This window comes from Onychostruthus taczanowskii, unplaced genomic scaffold (assembly GCF_017590055.1).
Source record: "Onychostruthus taczanowskii isolate IOZ18803 unplaced genomic scaffold, ASM1759005v1 scaffold60, whole genome shotgun sequence".
NCBI classification, from domain to species: Eukaryota; Metazoa; Chordata; class Aves; order Passeriformes; family Passeridae; genus Onychostruthus; species Onychostruthus taczanowskii.
In genome coordinates this window covers 2,487,985-2,510,610 of record NW_024503680.1, presented here as the reverse complement: position 1 = coordinate 2,510,610, position 22,626 = coordinate 2,487,985, and the positions used below count along the sequence as shown (strand labels likewise).

Sequence of the window (22,626 nt, the reverse complement as noted above, 5' to 3'; positions counted from 1 at the left end):
AGACCATGGAGCCACAGAACAGCTGAGCTGGAAAAGCCCTCCAGGATCATCGAGTCCAGCCCTTCTCCCAGCACTGCCAAGGCCACCACTAAGCCATGGCCCCAGGTGCCACATGGATGCATCTTTGAAATCCCTCCAGGGATGGTTACTCAACCACTGCACTGGGCAGCCTGTGCCAGGGCTGGACAACCCTTTAGGTGAAGAAATCTTTCCTAATTACCAATCTAAACCTACCCTGGGGTGCAACTTGAGGCCATTTCCTCTTGCCTTTTACATGCCACCTGGCACACAGTAGCCCTCTCAGTTACACCTGGGCAATAGGCAGGCAAAGGACAGTGAAAGCAGCACGTCCAGGAGCTCAGGACCCCTGAAGAGCAGGGCTGAGTTCTGCACCCACCAGCTCCATCCCACAGCACTCAACTACCACCTGAGGAGGTGGTCATACACACCACAGCCTCAGACAACATCTGGACAAAGAGCCAACTCAGCACCCAACGCCACTTTCTCCTCCCTGATTCCACTGCACAGCACCTACCACCATCCCCTCTCCCACTTTGGGGGTAAGAATGATAAAAATAAACAGAGAAGTCACAAGGAATGGAAATGGCACAGGCACCCAGAGGCAGCTCGGAGGTGACACGTGCCAGCTGCGCCCCCAGCTCCAACCTTCCTCACACTGACTTATCAGCTTCTTAATCATTTATATTTCACCTCCCCCTCCACATCCCACATGGAAACAAAAGATGATTCATATATCAAAATAATCACCTGGGACCTCCAAAAGCCCACGAGTTTCCACACTTTCTTGATAAAAAATTTTGCACCTGGGTTTGACTCTGTCCCCTCCTCCCTTTATACTGGTCCCACACCACAGAGGGGGCAGAGCTGGCACAGAACCTGCCCACACACTACTTTTAGGACTTAAATTAATTGAGCACAAAACAAATTCACTGTAAAAACTTGAGGCATATGAAAAATCCAGCTACTTGGGAAGCACCTGTGTCCTGGGAGTACTGTCCCTTGTCCAGAGGGTGGGGACATTGATTTTTTGTCAGCAGGGAAGTGGTTTTGTAACATTTGGGTTTTATCACCAGCATCACATTGGAAAGAGCAGCTGCTGGTTCAAGCCCACAACCTGGGCTTGCCCACAGGAAGAGGTGAACAGGATTATGGGGCCAAAAGAGACCTGCAGTGATGGATTTTCCCTCACAGGAGGAAAAGAGTGAAGCTGGGAGCTGAAAGATCAGCTCTGCAGCTTCAGCAGTGAAGCATCCATGTCCACATGTGGTGCAAGAGCACTGTCCACAGGACCCTGCCACCAGAACACAGGTGTCCCAGCCTGAGCACAGCTACCCTAAACCAGGGCCCCGACCTCAAACACCTGACTGTGTGTCTGTGGTCAGGACCCTGGCTGACTGTGTGACCACCATTCCTCCCTCCCTCACAAAATGAGAAAGCATCTGTAGGACAGTCAGGAACTTTCCTCCTTCCAAACAGCCCAGATCCCAAACCAGAGAGAGAGCTGAAAGCAAAACTACAAGGCTGGGCCTCTTGCAGACCCATCACACCCCCAGCCACAGCGCTGAGCAGAGGCACCAGTGCCACACTAAAGGAAGATGATGAAACTCATCATCTGTCCCAGAGCTGCCACTGGCTGGGTATGAAACCCAAACCAGAACCTGCCAGCACAGGCAGGGGTGATACAAGTCCCAGAGTTGTCCCCCAGGCAATGCCAGCAGTCACAGCTGGCTTCACTGTTGGAGCCCTCCTAGAAGAGCACAGCAGCTCAGAGTGAGAGACACAGGGCCACTGAGGCAGAGAGCTGGACAGAGCTACGAAACCTCTAAAACAAGGAAGGAATAAATAAAAGCCTGCATTTCCAGGGCATTATCACAGGTCTACTGTCCCAGGGAGGCCACAAATGCTCAAAGAACCAGAGACATGGTAGGGCTTGGCAAATGCAGTGACAGTGCCCAGGCAGGATCACCACTGTCCATGCTCTGTTTCCAAAAAGGAGCAAAACACACACACAAGGACAAGTTATACTGCAGAAAAGGCTTGCTCAGAAACAGGGACATGACTTTGGGGAGATTCTTCACCAGACAAGACGAGGTCCTTGCCTTCCACCCACGTACCAGGCAAGGACACACTGCCTCACCACCTTCCAGGGTGCTGGAAACTAGAGCAGCATTCTCCAGCAGAGATGCTCAACTGGCCAGGTTTCCTAAGCACCCTCCTCTGCCATGCCAAGGGATCAGGAAGATCACACCAATTTTGCTACCTTGCAGAGCACCAACCCCAAAGGCTGCTCCAGCTCTCCTGCAAGAGATATTTTCACTCCTCTGCAGAGAAGCACTCTCTGGCTCCCCAGAGCTCACAGGTTTTCCCCCGTGCTGTGCTGAGGCTAATGGTTATTGACTTTTAGACATATTTTTTCCTCCTCCCTTCAGATTTTGTAGCAGAAGCAAAGCACTTTCATCCACTTTGAAACTGCGCAATTAAACCAATTTGGGAACGATTTGCAGGCCTGTTCTTCAGGAAGCACTAAGCAAAGCTGTGCTTCCCAGCATTTTGGGAAAAAATTCATACATTCACCTAGCTCTGAATCCATGCCCTCAAGCAGGGAAAGTGAAGAGATTCACACTGACATGTAAATCCCTGCGACAGACTCCTCTAAAACCACTGAGAGGCACGCCCAGAAGGCAAGGAAGTGTTTCACACCTCCTGTAAGTAGGAAGTGTGAGAAGGAGAGAGATGAAAACTGCCTTCCTTCACCCAAACCTCAGTCACAATTCCTGCCCTATCCTGGCACTCAAGCACCCACTCCCGATGCCAGCCAAGGTAACGCTGGTGTCACACGGGGCTTTGGGGACCTCAGAGCTGTGTCAGAGATGGCAATGCTGTAGAGCCCAACACCACACCAAGGGCAGTCCATGGGTGACAGCACAGATGCCTCTGCACACCACAGAGGGCTTCACACCACCTGGAGCTCACAGGCAGCCAGACAAAACCTGCCAGGCACCAGTGCCATACCTTCCTCCACGTCATTCCTCAGAGAAGCCTCCAGCAGAGCAACGCTGGCTTCAAAGGACACTTTCTTTCTGTTCACAGCATTTCTCTTCTTTTCATGCTTCCTCTTCTTGTGCTGCATCTCCTTCTCATACTGGGCCCATTTCTTCAGCTGCTGAGCCCTCCGTTTCTGGGCTGCCCGCAGCCTCTCCAGTGTGGGCACCTTGTCCAGCAGCTGCAGCTCGGTCAGGAGGTCCACGTGGGCATCCATGGCTTCTGCCCAGGCAGGGGAAGGGGAGGATGTCCCAGGGGGAAGGGGTGTCCCACACAGCTCCTCTGGATGGCAGCCTCCTGCTGCTATACCAGCATCCTGAGGCCGAGCTGTGGCGGGCCCATGGCAGAGTCGGGTGAGGTGGTGGGAACCTGAAATGAGGAGAAAAGCAGGAGACATCAGGTGTCATCAAGCACGCGAGTTCAGCCTGCTGGAAAACACCACAGGCAACATCTACCACCTCAAAAGGCAGCTGAGTTAACTGTGCTTTAATTGCTCTAATTGCTTTAATTGTTCTTAGCAGCCTTGGTGATTTCCCCCTTCCCTCACTCCAAACATCCCAGCAAAACCCTCTTGATTAAGCAGAAGTTCCAGTGTGCAGCTCGTTCATGTTTATTGCTCACATTTACCCTCTCCTACAATCAGAATAAAGTCTTAAAGAGCAAAGATCTTCCACATGATGGATACCATTTGTCAGACAACTTGGGAACAATTTGAGTACTGAGACTCCCATCCTTCCCTGGGCTGGTCCTCCCCACCATCCCTGTTCCAGGTGTTCCCACCCTGCAGTCCTGCTCCAATGCATACCAGCAGCCGCCTCCCCGAGGCGTGAGCAGCAAGGCACAGCTCAGAGAGCACCAAGCTGCAGTGCCCAGGGCAGTCACAGACACCAGACAGGGCCATTCCAGCACAAACAACCCAGAAGCCAGAGGCTGGACGTGTCTGGGGCTGTCTGGCGGCCCGAGGCCAGGCAGGTTTGCCCAGAGGAACTCTACCCACCAGGAGCATCATCTGTGCTGCTCTGCCTCATCCATCCAGCCCCAGCTGAGGACAGATGGACAGACCTGGCTCTGAGGTATTAATAACAGTTGAACCACCTCTTAAAAACATGGGGGTTGTGTTCATTTCTCTCTTTCTTCAAGTTATCTCCTCACCGCACACTAAATCACTCTGGTTTTGCTGTTCAAGGTCCACAAGCAATCAGAGCAGTCAAGTTCACAGCTCCTGACCCTCGGTGTGACCACAACAGAAACCTCTGAGCAGGGCTACCCACAGTGACCAAGCAGTCACCTGCTGCACAGGAGGAGTAAACAGCCCAAACTTCAAGAGATGTCCAACAGGTGCATTTGAAATAAAGCCAAAATCACAAGCAAACTGAATTTATCCTTTCCAATCAGACCTGTGCCAAGCACATTGAATGGCTCATGCAAAACCCAGGTAAGCAGCAAATAACCAGGTATGAGAGGAGAGCTCATGTGGTTCAGGCAGCTCAGAGAGGACAAAAAAAAAAAGAAAGTGTTGATGGGAAAGGGCCACTGAAGAACTGAAGTATTCACAAGCATCTGAGAAAGCCTCAACAAGACAGCTGAAGCTCAATTCTGCTGCTGCAAAAGAGAGGAATCAACAGCCTTGTCAGCACTGGATGCAGAGAATCTATGGGGGAAGTAGCAGAGGAGAGGCAGCTGGACCCAGCTGAGAGCCTGGTGAGGGTACCAAACCTTACCCATCCAGGTGAGGCAGGAAAAGCCACAACTCATCCCTGTCAGAGGGTGAAGCAGCCCATGGAGGAGACTCTGAGGGGCAGCAGCCCATCCACCACAGCCCAGGAAATCCTGGCTGAGGCATCCACACCTACTAAACACTGCTCCAGACCTTCCACAGGGCTTTGACCTTACCTATAAATATCTGAGCAGACAGAGCAAGACATGCCATTTCCTCCAACAGATAATTGGTTTGGGAACTGAAAAACAAACAAACTCAGCCAGAACACACAGGCAGGGCCAGGCAGCTGCTTTATCCAGCAAATGGCCAAGGACAGCTTCAGCAGCACCTGCAAACCTTATTTTGAAGGTTTCAGGATAGACCTGAACAAAAAAAAAAACCCCTGCTTAATCCCACAAGAATTCAAGAATGCAAAAAAATGCTTTAGTTCCATACACGAACAAACCCAAATCCTTGCAAAGTTTTTCATAAGGGAGCTACTGACTCAAAATTCAAACTCAATTCACTTGCTTAAGATGGAAAATACCAACTTGTGGTTTTAGCACGGCACTGGAAAGCAAGGGAAGGGAGCCATGGCTCCTCCACAGCACTCACAGCTCTCCCTGACCCCTGCCCACAGCCCCCACGGGCTGGGACTTGCCACAATCCCCAGAAACCCCAGAGAAAATGCATGAATGCACTTCCCAAGCAGCTTTTCTTTTGGGACAGACGCACTTCCCCACGCAGGCGCTGGGCTGGAAAGCTCTTCAGCACCTCTGGTGAACTCAGCTCCTGCCCCTGGCAAGCATTCCTGGGGAGTATCTTTGTTGGCAATCTCAGTCTCTGTGCAGCAGCACAGCCTGCAGATCTGAAGCCCCAGTTACAATACCTCGAAGGAGGGGAGATAAGGGCAGGAAATGCCTCTCGGAATACAGCACAGGCACTCCCACCTCGCTCCTTTTCCAGGCCACTTCTGCCATTGTTTGCTCAAAGATGAACAAATATTTTCCAAAACATACCTGGAGTAGATATGAGGACCTAATTCTGCAGGATTATTAAAGCAGGAAACTTTATTTCAGCATTTCACAAGATAGGCTGGAAGTTTTCGTGTGGGTTTAGGACTGCACCTTGGAAAGTGCAACTTATAAATAAGTAAAGAACAAGTGTGGCTGGGCTTGCCCATGTTTCAGCTTTCCTGCATGCACCTTGTCCTCCAGCAGCTCCTCTGCTCTCACAACAGAGGAAATGAGAGATTCAGGTGGTCTGCAAAGGGGAGTGGAGAGGGGAGATCCACAGATACCAAGACATGTCTGGAAGTACCAAAGGCCAGCATGTCTCCAGTCAGAAAATGAACCTCTAAAGGAGCTAAAAGGTCACCCTGAGAGCTCTTCCTGAAGAGCTCAACTTCTCCCAGACATAATTCCCTCACTCTCACAGACCCCAGAGCACCAGAAAAAGACTCTGGCCCCACAGCTCTGGCTGCCTGTTTTCCAGTGACCTGGCTCCTTCCCTGTACCTAAAGAAATGGCACATGGACTTGTGGCACAAACAGGTCAGGCTAACTATAGCACAGGTTCAGGCCCCAGCACTTGTTTACCTGCAAAGTGACACAGAAGTGCCTGTGTGGGTGTCTGTGGCTTGCAAGGCATCACACTTTGGTTTCTGTTTTATTTAAAGAAGCAGAGGGGGCTGGAAGAAAGCACCATCCCTCGTGTGGGACCGAGCTGAGCATTTTCCATGAGCTCAGCAGAACTGGTGCCACCACGCTGAGCACATCCTGCCACACACACAGCCCCTGGCCCTGCAGGGACAATGGGGACTATTTTGGGGGCCAAAAGGAAGGCAAGGCACTGGTGCCATCCCCCTCCTCCTGGAACTGCAGCAGGAAAAGGCTCACTCTGACCACAGACTGGCTCCTGAGAAAGGCAGACAAGTGTTGGCCAACACCACCGTGGGGTTTTTTGGTAAATTTGCATTTCCTGTGTGTTTTGTATCGCCTGACTCAGCCCAAAAGGACTCTCAAGGCAAGGTTACTCACTGTTCATACAAGAAGAGACAGAAGTTCCATGCAGTGGGAGTTTACTGAGTCAGGGGTTGCAGCTTGTGCCACCAAACCTGTCTGAAGGCGTTTCACAAACACACACACTCCTTCCCATTTCACACCTTGACGTTGGCACCTGCATCCCTCAAAGGTCAAAACCAAAGGTACTCATTTCCTCCACCAGCACACACTCAGAGCTACCCCCCTGACCTTCCTACTAAGCATTCAACCAGCAGACAGTCTGCCCTAACACTGCTGAGGCTGGAGCTGGGTCTGTTAAAGCAGCCATGCTGCTGAGTGAGGCTGGAGAGGCTCCTCATCTCCCCACCTGATGATGGAGCTGGAGCTGAGACCTGTCACATCTTCCCAAGGCAGCAGTTAGAGCACAGCATGACACTGATGCAGAACACAAACACTCACAGAAGTCCTTCACTTAAGTGTCATCAACTGATTTCAGTTTAATTCCACTTTAAAAAAATCAAAAAAACACCCACAAACCATGGAAGAGCAACCCTTGAACGGTACACTTTGAAGTGAAAGACTGGGGATTTTTTAAAGCTTTCAGGCAAAGGGAAAACAGGAAGGCCCAGAGCAGCCATTTCTGAAGCTAAGGAGATTATTTCCAGCCTTGGCATTGCTCGTGGTGAGACACCTGCAGGACTGGGCCCGGATGGTCAGGTGAGGTGTCTGCTGCACAAAGTCAAGTCAGTGGATGAGCAGACAGAAATAGCTCTCTCCTCCCCACACCAAGCTAATCTCTCCACTGGAATTGGAAACCAAGCGCCAAAGCCTACAGCAGGGATCTGAGGGCATAAGCAGCCAGCAGAGGAGGTGGTGCCCGATTTATTTATTTCATTAACATCAACACCTGCACCATGGCAAGGTGAGCAGTTGCCAAATTCACCCTTTCTGCTCACTGCAAGAGCCAAGACCAATCTGTGTGTTCCTGTCCCTTGAAGTGCAGGGTGACCAGCCCACTGCAGCCCTGCTGAACCCCTCCTCTGGCAGCAGGCACCAAGGAAGAACCCACAGCCTTTTCCTTTGGCCATCACCCTCAGCACTGTCCCTGCTTAGGGACACAGGCCAGCCAAAGATGTGTGTCCTGCTTGGGTGCTCCTGCTGCTGGCCAGGATCTTCCCAGGGTCTGGAGGAAGCAGCAGAGCAGCTCTTCACCCCTTGGTTCCCAATGAGGCACAAGAACCCAAAAGCCAAACACAGCCAGAAAGCCACTGAGAGAAGGAGGAGACAGCCCAAGGACCAGGCAGGAACAGAGGAACAGCAGGGAAAGGCAGGCACAGGAGCTCAGCCACTCCCAGGGAGGACAAGGTGGGGCTCAGGGATGCGTCCTGGGGCTGAGCACACACAAGGAGCTCAGGTCCTGTCCCTTCTTCCCACAGCCCAGCCTGGCTGGGAAGGGCAGCAGTGTCCCTCTCCCACCCTTCCCAGGGGAACACTCTCCAGGTCATTTCCTGAGTCACGTCTCACAGAGCAAGGACCCACAGCAGCTCTGCCCAGGCACTCCCCACCCCACACACACGTGAGCTGCTCTCATCTGCTGCACCTCCAGAGGATGGGAAACAAACCCCTCTCCTGCCCTGCTGATGGGAACAGGAGCCCTGTGCTGGACAGGAGCTCCTGGGGTTAGTGTGGTTTATCTGTTTAACTCATAGAGAGTGCATCAAATCAAGAGGGTCCTTCATGCTTAGAGCACCACAGCCTAAAACTGTTTTTTATAAAACTGCTTCTGTAACTTCCTGCCTTCTGGGAAAACATTTCATTGGAGCACCATCAATAAGGACACTGCACTGAGCCCCACTGTCACACCCTCACACCCTCTGGGACCTGGCCAGAGTGGGGGACACCAACAGTGACCACATGGCAAACTGGGAAGGGGACTTCAAATCACAAGATCTATTCCTCCATGGAATCACAGTCCCAAACCACTCATTTTCACCTGCAATGCCACAGGACACAGTCCCATTTCCTACAGAGCCATGTTTCCAGCCTCCTGAAGGCTCTCCTATTTTCCTGAAGCCTAAATGTTTATTTCTCCATATCACCCTGCCAGGCAGGTTGTACCATCCCCCTTGTCTGGGTCTCTGTGCATGGTGTGACACAGGTGGGCACTGACACTGTCTCCTCTGGCCATCAGGGCTGGTGGCAAGGCTGAAACCTGCCCACAGCCCAAGGCAGCACATCAAACAACAGCTGGACACACACCTCAGCCAGCACCCTCACAATAATCTGCACCAAACCCTTTTCCAGAGCTCAAGAGCATCCACAGACAGGCAGATGAACACAGATCAAAGTCACTGGCATCTCTCCGGGCAGTAAAGTCACTGCAAGAGCCATATCACCACCTCAGGATTGTCATTTCTAGCCCTGTGCTCCTGCCACAAGGTGTTGGTGGAACCCACAAGCCCCTCAGTGCTACTGTGAGAGCTCTGGCTATTGCTTCTGGTGGCAAATTCTTCTTGCACACTGTGTGATTCTCTCTGTGTTGTGCTGTGAGCCCCACAGCACCCACAGGTTAACCACACGGAGGAGTGAAAATTATGAAAACTGTTGCTGCCTGATTTAATTGCACTGGTATCTTAGAAGTAAACAGCTCCTTTCCTCACTCAGGGCTTCAGCTACACTTTAAGCAGCAGATGCTCAGCACTACCAGAAGAATGGTTCCTCCTTAAGGAATGACAGGGAAAGTGACAGGAAACATCACTTAAAAAAAAATATATATATATAAATAAATAAATATATATGTGTGTGTGTGTATATATATATAAATATCTATGTATTTCAGCCAGGACCCCTTAGGGAACACAACTCCTACATCTGCCCTGGAGTGCTGGTGGGGAAGAGCAGGTACAGAAATATTCTGGGTGAGAGATCTCATCAGAAATTAGGAGAGATTCTTGGCTTTCCCACAGGTTTCTTGTATGCAAAGTAAGTAACTTAATCTGTGCCCCAATTACCTTCTTAAAGTGAAGATACTGTTTTACCATCTGCAGCAAAGGAACTTTCATCGCTGCCTGCTGCAAGTGTGGTGAAGGTTCATCATTGTAAAATATTTTTCTAGCTTGATGGAAAGCTCAAAATTTCAAGCTAAATTCTGCTCCAGAGAATTAAAAAGATTTTTGTTTGGCTGCTTTATCTCTAATTCCAGATAATCTCTCTGTCTTCAATGAGCTCCTTCCCAGCAGAGGGAATAAAATACAAGCAAAAAGAAAAAAAGTGAAGCAGAAAGTAAAAAAAAAATCTCTTTGGAGCCAACACTGGTAATAGAAAATTTTAAGTGCCTCTTTCTTTTCTCCTCCCAACTGTTCCACTCCTAACAATACTGGCATTTGTTTGAGGAAAGCCCCTCAGTATTTTCACTATATATTTCCTGTAAACACCCAACACAGCACAATATACATTCCTTTTCCTATCAATATTTCAGCATAGGCTTCCTTAAAAAATAAAAAAATAAATAAATTTTAAAACCCCGTCTGTCCAAGCAGTCCTCCCCCAGATCAGGGTGCAGTGAGGAGCAGCCCAGACCTGGTGCTGGTGCCCAGACACAGAGGGCTCAGAGCTCTGCCGGGGGGCTCAGCAGGGCAGGGCTTTGAGCACAGCTCACCCACAGGATTTAGGAGCAAGCCAGAGCATTAAAGCTAAACCAGCTCAGATCTCACTTCTCTCCACGTGGCTCCTGAGCAGAGCAGCTCCTGCAGCCCTGCTCCAACCAAGGCAGTGGGACCTGGGGGTGTTTAAAAACCTTCCTCTAAAAGCTCTGCAGAGCAAATGCAGCCTTCTGCTCTGCTCCTCACAGCCCCTCAGAGCTGAGACATGAGTAATGGGATGGTTGACTCTCACAATTAAAGGGCAAATATTATGTGTATGTTAAGAGAAGTTTTACAGATTTATAGATATGTTTCACCCCCCTTCCTGGCGTTGTTATCAGGGGGTGGCCTGGGACATTTAGGAGGGCTGGCTTGTTGTTATGGCAACAGCTGAACTCCAGTCAAGGTGTAGGAGATGTCCACCACTGGGCAGTGAAGAAGGAGTCAACAGACAGAAATTTGGGAAGAGCTAAAGGCAGAACATCCATTTTTTGGATGAGCACATGGTGGGAAAAATCCTGTAATATTTTCTTTCTTCAGTCTTCTGTTGTATTTTTGACAAGGTTTTAATAAACATTCTAAATTTTTTGAAAGTGAGTGCCATTTCTCACACACCTTTCTGCATTAAGCTGCCCTTGCCTGGGGGTATTTTCAAAACTAGAACTTCCACGTGGATGGTTTTCCCACTCACTAATAGTTGGGGGTTTCTTCTCCCCTCTCTATTTTTATTCCCCATCATCTTCCTCACCAGCCAAGCTCCACTCTCACTGGCTCTTCCTCTACATCCATGGGCAGAATGGGTTTTTCCAGCCCCAGTTTGAGATGTAGCTCTAGTCCAGGCACTGGGAACAACTTGAAGGATGCACTGGAGCTGTAAAAACTGCTCAGCCCCCCTGTACTCCCCAAGGGGGACACCTGGGGTTCCCTCTGCTTTTAGTGAATCAGTAAAAACAGACACCCTGGGCTCTGGGCTATGAAATTCCACAAGGAGAAGGGAAGGGGGCATTTCTGCCAGCTTGAACTTGAAAACCTTAATGGCAATTTCGAGTCGAGTTAAAAATCAGAAAGTTCAGGGCTCAATTTCAACTCCAGCAGAACAAGGCACTCCCCTTTAACCCAGTGCCACAGAGACACCCCACTCAACAGCACTCACTGATTGTCCTGGTTGCTTTTCTCCCTGACTGAGGGCCGAGCACATGGAACCAGGAGCGGAGCTCTCCCCTCTGACTGTGCCCCAGACAGCACAGGCGGCTCCAGGGAAGATGATGCTCGAAGACAAGGAAATTTTATTCCTTCAAGAATGCAGCACACACCACTCCCCTCTCCCCTTTGCTCCCCTTAGCAGAAAAGTGTCTGCTAACAAAATTTATCTGCAGCATCAGAGGAGCAGCAGGATCCCTGCCCTTAGGCAAAGAAAGAAGGATCAGAATGGGATTTCTGTGCAAACATGAAGCGAATCCCAACTTCCCCCGCACGAGAGCAGCCCCATCCTCTGAGCCAGGCAGTTAAATATTGAAGGAAAAGCATGCAGCAGCTCCGATTATGTGGAACAAAAATTAATTGAGGGCATAAGTCTCCGATTGGGCTCTCAATTTCTCTTTTCCACAGCACATTATATGGCAGTGGGGATTGCAATGCAGACACCTGCAGAGAAAGCAGCCCGACCCATCTGTGACAGTGATATTACCTCTTTTTATTTGTTTTTCTGGTTAGAGCTTCCATTTTTTATCAACCCTGCCACAGACAGATGTGTGGAGGCTTCCAAAACTGCATCCCTCTTCCTGACATTTTCAGCTACGCATTGAGAGATCTGTAATTTGGAAAACAACAATTTTCCCTCAAAACAGGCTTGAAAATAAGACATGGGGAAAATTTAAAAAAAAAGCAAACCCCAAGCTAATTTCCAACAGAATCTCAAAAACACCACTGGAAGAGCCCACACCCTTCCCTCAAGATATAAATTACAACCCTATTCACACCCGCACCCCACTCTTTTTAACAGAAATCCTTCCATTGTTTAAAGCCATTTACACATATTTTGGCCCACGGAACAAAAATAATCCTAGGAACAGCCCTATTCTGGCACAGCAACAAGCTAGATAAGTGCCTGGATTTTCCATTTGCAGTTCCTGGGCACCTCAGGCCGTGCCAGTGGGATGTGCCAGCAGCAGGGCTCTTGCAGGGTCCCTATGGACAGGGATGTGCCTTTTCCTGGGAATTCCCACTCCAGGCATCCCACCTGCCCTCATGCAGATGTTCACCCCCAGAGCTGTGCCTTCTTACAGGGAGTTACCATCCAGTGGGACTGCATTCCTCAATTTTTATTGATTTTCTGGGGTTTTTTGCCACCAAAAGGAAGTCCTGCCTTGCTGGTCCCTTTCCAAGGCAAAGGTGTGATTCTGTCAGCTTTATGGCACCACGGTGACAAAGCCAGTGATTGGCAGAATCTAAAAGCGTTTGCTACACACCTGACAGGAGGAATATTGATTTTGTGGGAGATTTATGAGAGGATTCTCTTCCCAACCATCTGATCCATCCATTTTAAACAGCGGTTGCATTTAATTACCACTAACAAAATGCTTTCAACTCTAAAGCTTATGGACATTATTGAGCACATCTATAACAATTCCAATAATCCTCAAAAGGTCTTAACAAAGTAACATACAAAGACGCCCTCTGACCCATCCTGCATCCATCAGGGAGCCCACAGAGCTGCTCAGGGTAGTGTTACCCTCCTGCCTCTGCTGAGCAGGGACCAGCAGGGTGCCCACAGGCTCTGCTGGGAGAGTAAAGCGGTGAGACTTTGGGGAAAATTAATTATCCATGTGACAGTGCGGGATGCTTTGTTCCAGACAGCTCAAACATCTGGATTTGTTGTCTACGGTTTAGCCCTCATACCTTGGTAAACTCCATGATGACTTCTTGACCTGCTAAACCACGCATGTGTCACCAAAAAATTCATCCTCCAGTTCCCCCAGATTCTGCAGGTCAAGGTTAGCCCCCAGTGTGCAAGAAGGGGGCCCTGAGGCTGCTGATCCAACACTGACAGACCAGGTCAGGCCTCCTGCAGCACCCTATAGCTGCTGTAGGGTACCAGGGCCAGCCCACTCACTGCAGCACCCACCATCAGCACGCCTGGACCAGGGCAACCCAGGCTGTGCTCCCTGAAAGCCTGCAGGAATATTACAAGAGCATCTCCTAGCAAGTGGACCCACAATACTTGAAGAGGACAAAGGCTCCTTAAGATGCAGATGAGCAGAAAGCTGCACGGGAAAAGCAGCACCGCCTCGCACTTCCACCTCTGCCGGCCCCGCTCCAGAGGAACTCGCCTTATCTCACATGCAAGCCATGAGATTGAAACGAAATGTTTTGCTAGCAGAATGCTAACAAATGTTAGCACAGCTCTCTGCGGTGCCAACATCACCAGTTTCAGTCTGAAATCAGACTCTGGGAGCAGCTTGCCACTGCCTTGCTTGCAAGGCAGATTTTCTGTTTCTGAAGAACCTTATTTTTAGGCGCAGCTATCAACCCGCACGTCACCGTACGTGCCCTACTTTCTGTGCTTTCTGCATCTCCTCTTGGCCACAGGCAGGGTGGTTGTTGGCTTGACTTGCTGCTCTGACAATACAATTGCTCTGACATCTAGTTTAATCAAATATTTACCACTTAGCAGTTTGAAAATAGGATTTCTGATACTTTAGATTAACTTGACTCATGAGCATGGAACCAGAATTGCTGGTACAGCTCTCCTCCTCACCAGTCCAGCTCTTACTTTGCTTCTGCCATTTCTGGGATTACCAGCACAAGGGCTCTGCTGCCACAGACTAAGGAGAACCAAGAAAAACCTTAGAAAACCTCAGCCACAGATGAGGCCAATGTTCAGCCATTCTCCCCTGCTGTCCCAATGTGCAAACAGTCAGACCTGTCCAGGAGAGACTCTTCCCAAAGACATCAAGATTTAAGGCCTCAGCTGGGAAGAATGGCTGCTCTTAGGGAAGACTTTCTGGAGGGTTTCCTGGGCAGAGGTGCCAACCCTGCCATTCAGTAGGTAACTCACTTGAATGTTTGTTCTGAAAAGAAATGTTCTTTGGATGGCAGAAAAACCAGTGCAGAAGTCAAATTCAGGTAACAGGGGCACCTTAAAGCCTGAAATCTGATCTGATCCAGCAGATGGTGGGGGTGACCCTTCTGCATCCCACTGACAGCCCTGCAGCCTGCTCCCACCCACTGCTTTGGGGGGTTAAGCAGAGCCCACCCAGTACAAAACCCACTTAACTTCACAGAGCAGATGAGCCCTTGCTCGAGACCTCACTAGTAAAAAGCCAAGTCCTATACAAATCCCTAAATCTCAGCTTAGCCCCACCAAGGAGAGAAAAGGAAGGTACTACTGGACACCTCACTGCCAGCACAGGGCCCTTCTGTCTTCCTTCATCTTTCTCCTTAGAGGGGTATTTGACCTTTGAGCTGCTGTGCCAGTCATCAAGCAGAATCTGTGCCCATGAAAAGCTGCCAAACTCCAAAATCACCACGTGGAGCACCTTAGAGTGATGCCTGATACTTTTGGTTTTCCCATATGGATCATTAAGAATGCCATAACATCATATGGTGTAGCTGGGATAAAATTAAGGCAACTGGTCCTGATGAATGAAGCTGTGCATCTCCATCCTTCCCTCTTAGGCTGGCCTCCCTCCTCTCTTCCAGAAATACCCAACCTGCAACTCCTGCCCCTCCCAGCTCAAGGGCAGAGCAGCAAGACACAGCAGACCCTCACCTACAAGAGCAAACTCACAGGAAAGGTCTCTTGGCAACTCAGGGCGAGAGAAAAGGAGGGGGGAGTTGCTGCCAGCTTGTTTGTGTGCACTTAGGGTGGCATTCCCAACCCTGTAATTGTTGCATAATGAATTTAGCAATGGAGTTCAAGAGCTATGAATCATTCAGGCCAAGAAAGCATGAGTCAGCCCCCGAAGAATCAGGAGATGTTAAAATTACATACATTTAACTTGAGCTTGACAAATCCAGGGGAGCAATGTCCAGCGCAACTCAAACCATCATGCCAACATCCTCACTGCTCCTCCTGATGGACATGAGACCAGAGCAGCACCAGAGCAAAGCCTTTGGCCACTGCAAATAATTTACCCCCAGCCAGCCCAAGTTATCAGCCCCAGCTCTGAAAAACCACCTGATGCTGCTTCTTAGCTGCTGCTCACACTGACTCACTGAGAAAGGTGGCAAGCCTGAGAAAAGCTCTTTGCACAATCCTGACAGGGACTGAGCACTCGGGATGCTCATTTCACTGAGTGTGACCTGCTCAGGAGCTGGATGGGGACAGGGGAGGACAGCAGAGGTGGCTGTGGGAGTGGCAGTCAGGGTGTTGGAGCAAACCACAGAACTGGGGTGGGAAAGGAGCACAGCTTTCTGTGGGGGATTGAGAATGAAACAGGGCAGATTAACAACAGAGAAGGATGCCTGAATTTAGGAGTGTGTGAATGCAGGGAGACCTCAGGAAAAATAAGGTGTTTTTCTAGCTCTAGTGGGGACCCTGCTTAAGGCATGCCCTGTATTTTGCATTTACAGGGCCTGCATATATGGAAGGAAAGTTATCTTGAAGTGAGATAGGGCGCAAATTCAAAGCAGAACAACTATTCTGGGTTAACTCCCCAGGTGGCTTCTTATTCTAGAGTGGCAGTACCTTTTTCTAGTTTAATTCACTGTAAAAATAGATTAGGCCAATGGTTCTCATCTGCAAGGCCATGGTAGCTGGCCTGCTGCTTTTAGAGCATCCTTAATTGGAGCCTGGCTATGGGGACACGGGGGGCTCTGGGATGCAGATGTGGTACTCTCAATTTGGGAACATCATATTAACTTAAATCAGGAGAAAAACAACCACCTGCAGGAGTGTCTGCACAGCCACAGGGCTGTCCCTCAGCAGGTGCACGGGACACAAGGCAGGGGACAGAGCCTGCAGTGCTCCCTGCCCACCATAACCAAACAGCACTACAGCACACCCACGGCCTGCCCTTTATAGCACCCCAAGGCCTCCTTGGAAAGCCATTTTTGTTTGAGGTTCCTTTGAATGTACCATTTATCAAGCTTCCATTTAGCCCCGTTAATCACAGCCTATCAAGCTCTTTCAAATGCAAACACGGAAATGTACCCAGCACTGCACTTCTCCCGTTTATCCTTCTCCTGCTGGAATTATGGAGGGCTACAAAGCAGGAATGCCAACCCACCTGTCTCATGCTTTTCAACCACTTCCCTTGGGATTAAATCAGCTGACTATTCTGGAAAAAAAACAGACTGATCTCTTTCCCTGCCAGCTAGTAACATTCAAGGAGAGCAAACAATGTGTTGTGCAGGAGAAAGAGCATCCTTGTGAAAGTCAAGGGGAGAGGCAGATGGGCGGCTCCAGCAGCTCAGCACCTGCATCAGCACATGGACGCTGCCTCTGGAAGCAGGGACAGCCAAGCCAGCTTTGTCAAAGGCTGTGTATTTGTGTATTTCCTAGCTGGGCCTCTAGAGCCAGAGATCTCACAGCTCACTTAATCCCCGTCAAACGATACACCATTTTTTTTTGCTTTGTTTGGGTATTAAGGCTTAGCCTTCCTCAAGCTATTCATTCTTGTTCCTCAGTGCCTACGTGGCTGTTAACCCCAGTGCTGACATGCTTCTGAGAGCTGCAAGGAAAAGCTGTGTCAGGAAGAGCCACATCACTCTGCAGGTGTCGTTTGTCCCAGACAGCAGCGCCAGTCCTGACTCAGTCCCGTGTCAGCAGCCTCACTGACAAACCCTTGCCCACTGCCGTGAGACCAGGGGTGTTGCATTCACTCCTCTCACCTCTCCAAGTCTGACAGCTTTTCTGCTGCTCTTTGCTCAGGCCAAGCCCAGCACTGCCCAGCAAAGTGGGAACTGTCCTGATTTCAGGGGTGAGGTGCAGGCGATCCCCACCCAGCATTACCTGCTCCTGGTGCTGCTGCCGTGGCCAAGTGCCCCGTGCTCCACGCTGAGCAGGGCCTGACCTAGGAGTGGGCTTTGCCTTAATCAGAGCTGGACTCAGCTTTGCCTTAATCAGAGCTGGCTGCTGGTACCACCCTGCATCTCCACCCAGCCAGCAAAGCACCCTGGCTCCACTGTCCTTTCAGGAGCATCACCTTCAGAGAAAACCTGTAAAAATATAGTATCTCTCTATATATAAAGAAAAAACACGTTGGACAGTAAAAAGTGACAGTCCACAACTGGGCATGCCCTAAACAAGGCTCTGGCAAGCAGCAGAGCAGGTGTGGGCCAGCAGGAGAGCAGGGCTGTGGATGTGAATGTGCAAGGGAGCGCTCGGGAAGGAGACAAGGAGAGACAGGCAGATTAACAGAAGACAACAGATTTCTAGTAAGATTGTGATAAGCCTCTTGAAACTTTGCTAAAGGATGAGCCAGCTGGCAAGACCATCCTAGGAGGTGGTGTAAATCGACTAACAGCCTTGCAAAAGCCACCAGCTGACCCCTTTCACACATCCCAGCTCATTCCTGCAGCTGCTTAAGGAAAGCTGAACAGGCCACACCTGGATGCTTCTACCCTGGCAGTCACTCCCAATTCCAGCTCTCCTTGCAGAGAAGCCACTGGCCCTGAACAGTTTAGAACAAGCAGCGAGGTCGGGCTGACCGCAGCACCGGCACAGCTCGCTGCCCTGCTCTCCTCATCCCAGCTGGCCACCAGCACGTTTCACTGCCCACGAGGGGTTAACCCCGACCTGTGTCCCCAGCGTCGGGCCAGGAAGCTGCCAGGCATCTTTGGGAAGTGGCACACGGCTCCTGGAAAGGGCTTTGCCAAAGCAAGGGAGGGAATGGCAAGGTGATGAGCGGGGCCCCTGCATTATGCTTTGTTTTCCTTCCTAAATTCAGCTCTGCTGGGATCCCCCCAGAGGCGAGTCCTCCAAAAACATCACACCCCAGTGAGCAGGCTTACCCTCTGAGGAGGAAGAGGAGAGGGCTATTCACTAGCTTGAAGAGTTAAGATTTTTATCCTTCAAAGGACAATACCTTCAACACTTGCTGGAGGTGGAACGGACACCACACCCAGGTATGGCCAAAAGAAGGAGCTCACTGTGTCTCCTTGCCAGTGCCACAACAAAACCCTGTCACTGTTTGAAACTGGAGCTTTCACCTGGAGCATCTTCCTCAGGATAATGAACAGCAGCAGCCAGTTTATTTGGTATCAGGCAAGTTTTTCTTCTTAGGCCAATTAGCTGCTGTATAATTTGCCCACCGAGGTCACTGAATCATCATTTAGCAGTTTCAAAGGAGATGAGATGAACTGCAGGCCAATTTCCCCCCTCCAGCTCAATGAGTGATTCAAAATGCAGTTAATGATAGTGGCTCATAAGTATCTGGCAGAGGATTTGAGAGAGCAATTTATTGCCCAAAAAGAGGTTGATCTCTTTCAGCCAAAGCAGCTCAGCTGGTGAAGATGTAGGATCTGATTTTGCCACCTTACTTGACAGTTGTTAAATACTTAAGAGCTGCTAAACTCAAGTCAGACACAAGTAAAAGGAAAATGGAGAAGACCTAAAATTAAGGTAAGGAGGGTCACAGTTAAAACCCACTTTGTCACCAGTGGGCAAGAGACCTTTTAAGGATGGGGAAAGGAACCAAGTAATAACCAACAAGACTTTCAGCACAAATCCTGCATTTTTGTGAGTTTATATAAGATAAAAATGAGACACCCCCTCATCCACAAAAGCTTCATTATTTGTCAACCTCAGGCTCCGTAACCAGTAAACACTGGTTGATGTTTTTCTTCTTGCTGGATGAAATGTGCCTAGAGGCAACAGGCATTTTATAAATTATTAAACCAAGGGAAAATAAGGTTCCAACAAAGTGACTGCAGAAGCAATGCAGAAGCACCGAGGAGCTGGTACAATTGGTACCAGCACATTTACACAGAGTCATTTTTCCTGCAACAACTGACTCAACAACAAGACATTGTTAGAAATGCACATCCTGGACACGTGGTCTTGATAGCAAAAAGAAGATGTGGTATCTCAGCATTTCATCACATCCATCACATATATCTGAAGTTCAACACTTTAAACCTTATTTTTCTTATTAAATAGTCACTTATGTTTTCCAGACAGAGGGAAAATTAGCTTTTTTTTTTTTTCCAATTCCAACCTCATGAGAGATCTCAGGACATAAAGCAACACCCATGAAAATACTGTAATAAAGAGTATTTTAATATCATCTGCACTTTTTTATCCAACCATTAGCATTGAGAAGCAAAAGAAGGAAAAAAACATGAATGAAAAAAGGTATTCTTCACTATAGTGGGTTTAATACATTACATCTTTCACAACAAACACAATCCTCCTCCAGACTAAGTTCTGTTCCAGCCAGAAAAAACCCTTCTGCTTTCTGCCATAACAGCACTCGGCCCTTCCATCTGTGAAAAACCACTTACCAGTAATGGCAGGGCTCAGGACAGCAGGTCAGGGGAGGCTGGGTCAAGGTGACAGCGAGGGCAGCCCCGGCAGCCGCTGCTCCCGAGGTTCCCTGAGGGTTTGTTAGGGAACAGGAGGGCTCAGAGGTGGGTTTGGACTTGGTTTTGGGTTTTTTCCCAGGTGTGTGAATCCTCTCCTTTCTCTGACAATTTGTGAAAAGCCACTTTTCCAGCTACTACTCTACTGCAGCTTGAAGCATCTTCCTCCTCGAGCGGTTTTCACCGTGCAGAACAGATCTTTTCACGATAAGCAAGTAGAGAGATAAACCAGAACTCGGTGGCTTGTCTGTCCACCAAAAGCATCTCTACCACCACTGCCACCTCAGGCCCTGGAGCTGGAGAAGGGGCAGAAGTTCAGACTGAAGTTCCCCGGGTCTGCCACAGCCTGAAGGAAACTGTCCCCAAAAACCCTTCACCTCACCCAGAAACCGGCACTTGCAACCCCGATGCCAATTTCAACAATTACTGTTGCTTGTAATTTATGCTACCTCGAGTAAATTTCTTCCACACCCCTTTCGTGCCAGAAGGGAGAGGAATTCTACATGCACCGAGCAAATCCCACCCACGAACAGCGCGGAAGATCCCCATCCACAGCGCTCGGTGACCCGCGGCACGAACACCGCCTCAACCCGAGCGACAAAAGCTCCGCGGAGCCAGAGCTGCCCCGAGAGGCGGAACCGCGTCCTCTTCCATGTGCCACGGAAGGTGGCCGGGCTGAGCCGTGCCGGGCTGAGCCGTGCCGGGCTGAGCCGTGCCGGGCTGCCCGAGGAAGGCAGAGGCTTGCACAGCCCGCTCCGGGCTGGAGTTACCCAAACTCCGCCGTGACTGCGGCGGGGACCGCACCCGCCCGCGGCACCCCCGCAGCATCCCCCGGGCCGGGCCGAGCCGGGCCAGCCCCAACCCCCGCTGCTCGCCCCCCGCACGGCCCCGGCCCCGCACTCACCGCGGAGCTCCGCGCAGCGGGCCCGGCGCCGCGCTCCCGCAGCACAGCAGGCGCAGGGAAGCGGAGGGAGGCAGCGGCGCCGCGCAGACCCGCTCGCCGCCCGCCTCCGGCCCCCGTTGCGGCCGCAGCTCCGCCCCGAGGCGGGGCCGGGGCCGGAGGCGGGCGGGGAGCGGCGCCCGCCCCGCAGGTGAAGGCGCGGAGCATCCCCGGGGATGCTGCGGGAGCGGCCGCTGCGGGCTCCGGGCAGCGAGGGCTCGTCCGCATGGGGCGGGCGGGGCGGTTTCTGTCGCCGGGAGGGGTAATTAGGATAAGTAAATATTTTTTTAAAGTCTCTTTGAATTTTGGTGGAAGGTCGCGCCCCTGCCTGCCCACCCAGCTGCCTATGGACGTGATTTACCCCGACTTTTGGTTTAGCACAAGGTGAGGGATGCTGCTGCCCCCACTGAGGCTGGAAGGTGGATATGTGGTTTAGAAACTGTTTTGCCAGGGTTTTTGGCATAAATATCTGAGCCCGGCAGCAGGGTCCTATTTGCCACAGAGTGATTTGGTGTAAGGGATGGGGTCCCAGAAAATTTTTTAGGAGGAACCAAAATCTCCCCCAATGCAGCGTAACATTGCTTCAAACACAGTGACTGATGCCAAAACTAAATGCCATTCCTGAAGTGTGCCTTATGCCAATTTTATAGGCAGATAAGGGCCATTGCCAGGAGTCAAACCAGTCACTGGAACTGGGAGAGAAGCCAAGAAGCCTCCTGGGCAAGGGAGTGGCAATGAGGAGCCCACACTCACCCACTGGGAGCAGAGCAGAGCAGATTCCTCATGCTGCTGTCAGATATTGTGTCTGAGATCAGCTGCATTTTCCAGGGTGAAATGGGTTTCAGAAGGTTTGGAGAATTAATCACCATGGACTCTATTTCTCCTTGGGAAAGAGCCTCCTCCTAGGCTGAACAGATCCATGGGGAGCAGCTCTGACACCAAGCTGTGAGGTTTCATTGAAACCCTTCTAGCCCAAGAGAGGCCTTTATGTTCAAAATGTGAGTCACTCCCTGAAACAGGACAAGGTGTAGGTAAGTGTTCACAGGTAACAAACCTGGATCTTTGCAATCATACAGGAGTGTGAGACACCATCCACAGGGTGAAGGTCTGGCTAAGGTGGGAGCTTTCTCTGACGTGTGACTGAGAACTCTGTCCAGAATTCACTTATTACTACTGCAACATGGCAGAACCCCAGTTTAGGAGTCAGCAAGCGACCCACAGAGACAGGGCTTAACTGTAAAACTTGTTTTAGTGCTGCCTCTGTGTGTGCAAAAATCTGAAACAAAGATGATGAGAAGAAAGTGCGTCTGTGTTCTCCTCCTCGCTGGATCCACAGAGATATAGGTGCTGGATGGATGGAATGGGAAAAGCTTTAGCCACGTTAGAGGTTAATTACAGCTCTGGGACTAGACTTAGATCAGCAGCCAGGACCTTGGCAGCCCTGGGCTGCGCAGGGTGGAGGCGGCTTTCCAAAGCCCGAGTCTGGCAGCAGGAGCCTTAGCCCAGGGCACTGGAGAGCTCAGCAACTTTGCATCAGTCTCTGAAGTCCATAATTCAGTTGTCTGTTTATTGAAATTGTGTTGTAAGCACAGCTGCTTTCTGAGGCACGTATGGAAATGAAGGGGGAGTCTCATAAATACCCTGGCTCTGCGCCAGACCAGTGAGTCAGCGTAAAGAGCCGAAACGCAGCTTAACAGCTACAAGATTAAAAACCCCTAAAATAGCCTCAAAATTGTTCTCCCACTACACCCCCCCC

General features: G+C 50.3%; 1 protein-coding gene across 3 annotated transcripts in view; it reads right to left on the bottom strand.

Moving 5' to 3' along the window:
* The window catches only part of PPP1R16B (protein phosphatase 1 regulatory subunit 16B), a 59,205-nt gene extending 38,268 nt beyond the window's left edge, over positions 1–20,937 (bottom strand). The window contains exons 1-3 of one of the 3 annotated variants that reach the window (XM_041419281.1): positions 20,835–20,933; positions 19,853–19,944; positions 3,034–3,432 (exon numbers count right to left, since the gene is read on the bottom strand). In XM_041419281.1, coding sequence (XP_041275215.1) covers positions 3,034–3,280 — 247 coding nt within the window. In that variant the 5' untranslated portion in view covers positions 3,281–3,432; positions 19,853–19,944; positions 20,835–20,933. Of the gene's footprint in view, positions 1–3,033; positions 3,433–12,092; positions 12,216–19,852; positions 19,945–20,834 lie in introns of all 3 variants that reach the window. The other 2 variants (XM_041419279.1, XM_041419280.1) reach the window with 2 other exon arrangements.
* Positions 20,938–22,626: the final 1,689 nt, after the last annotated feature.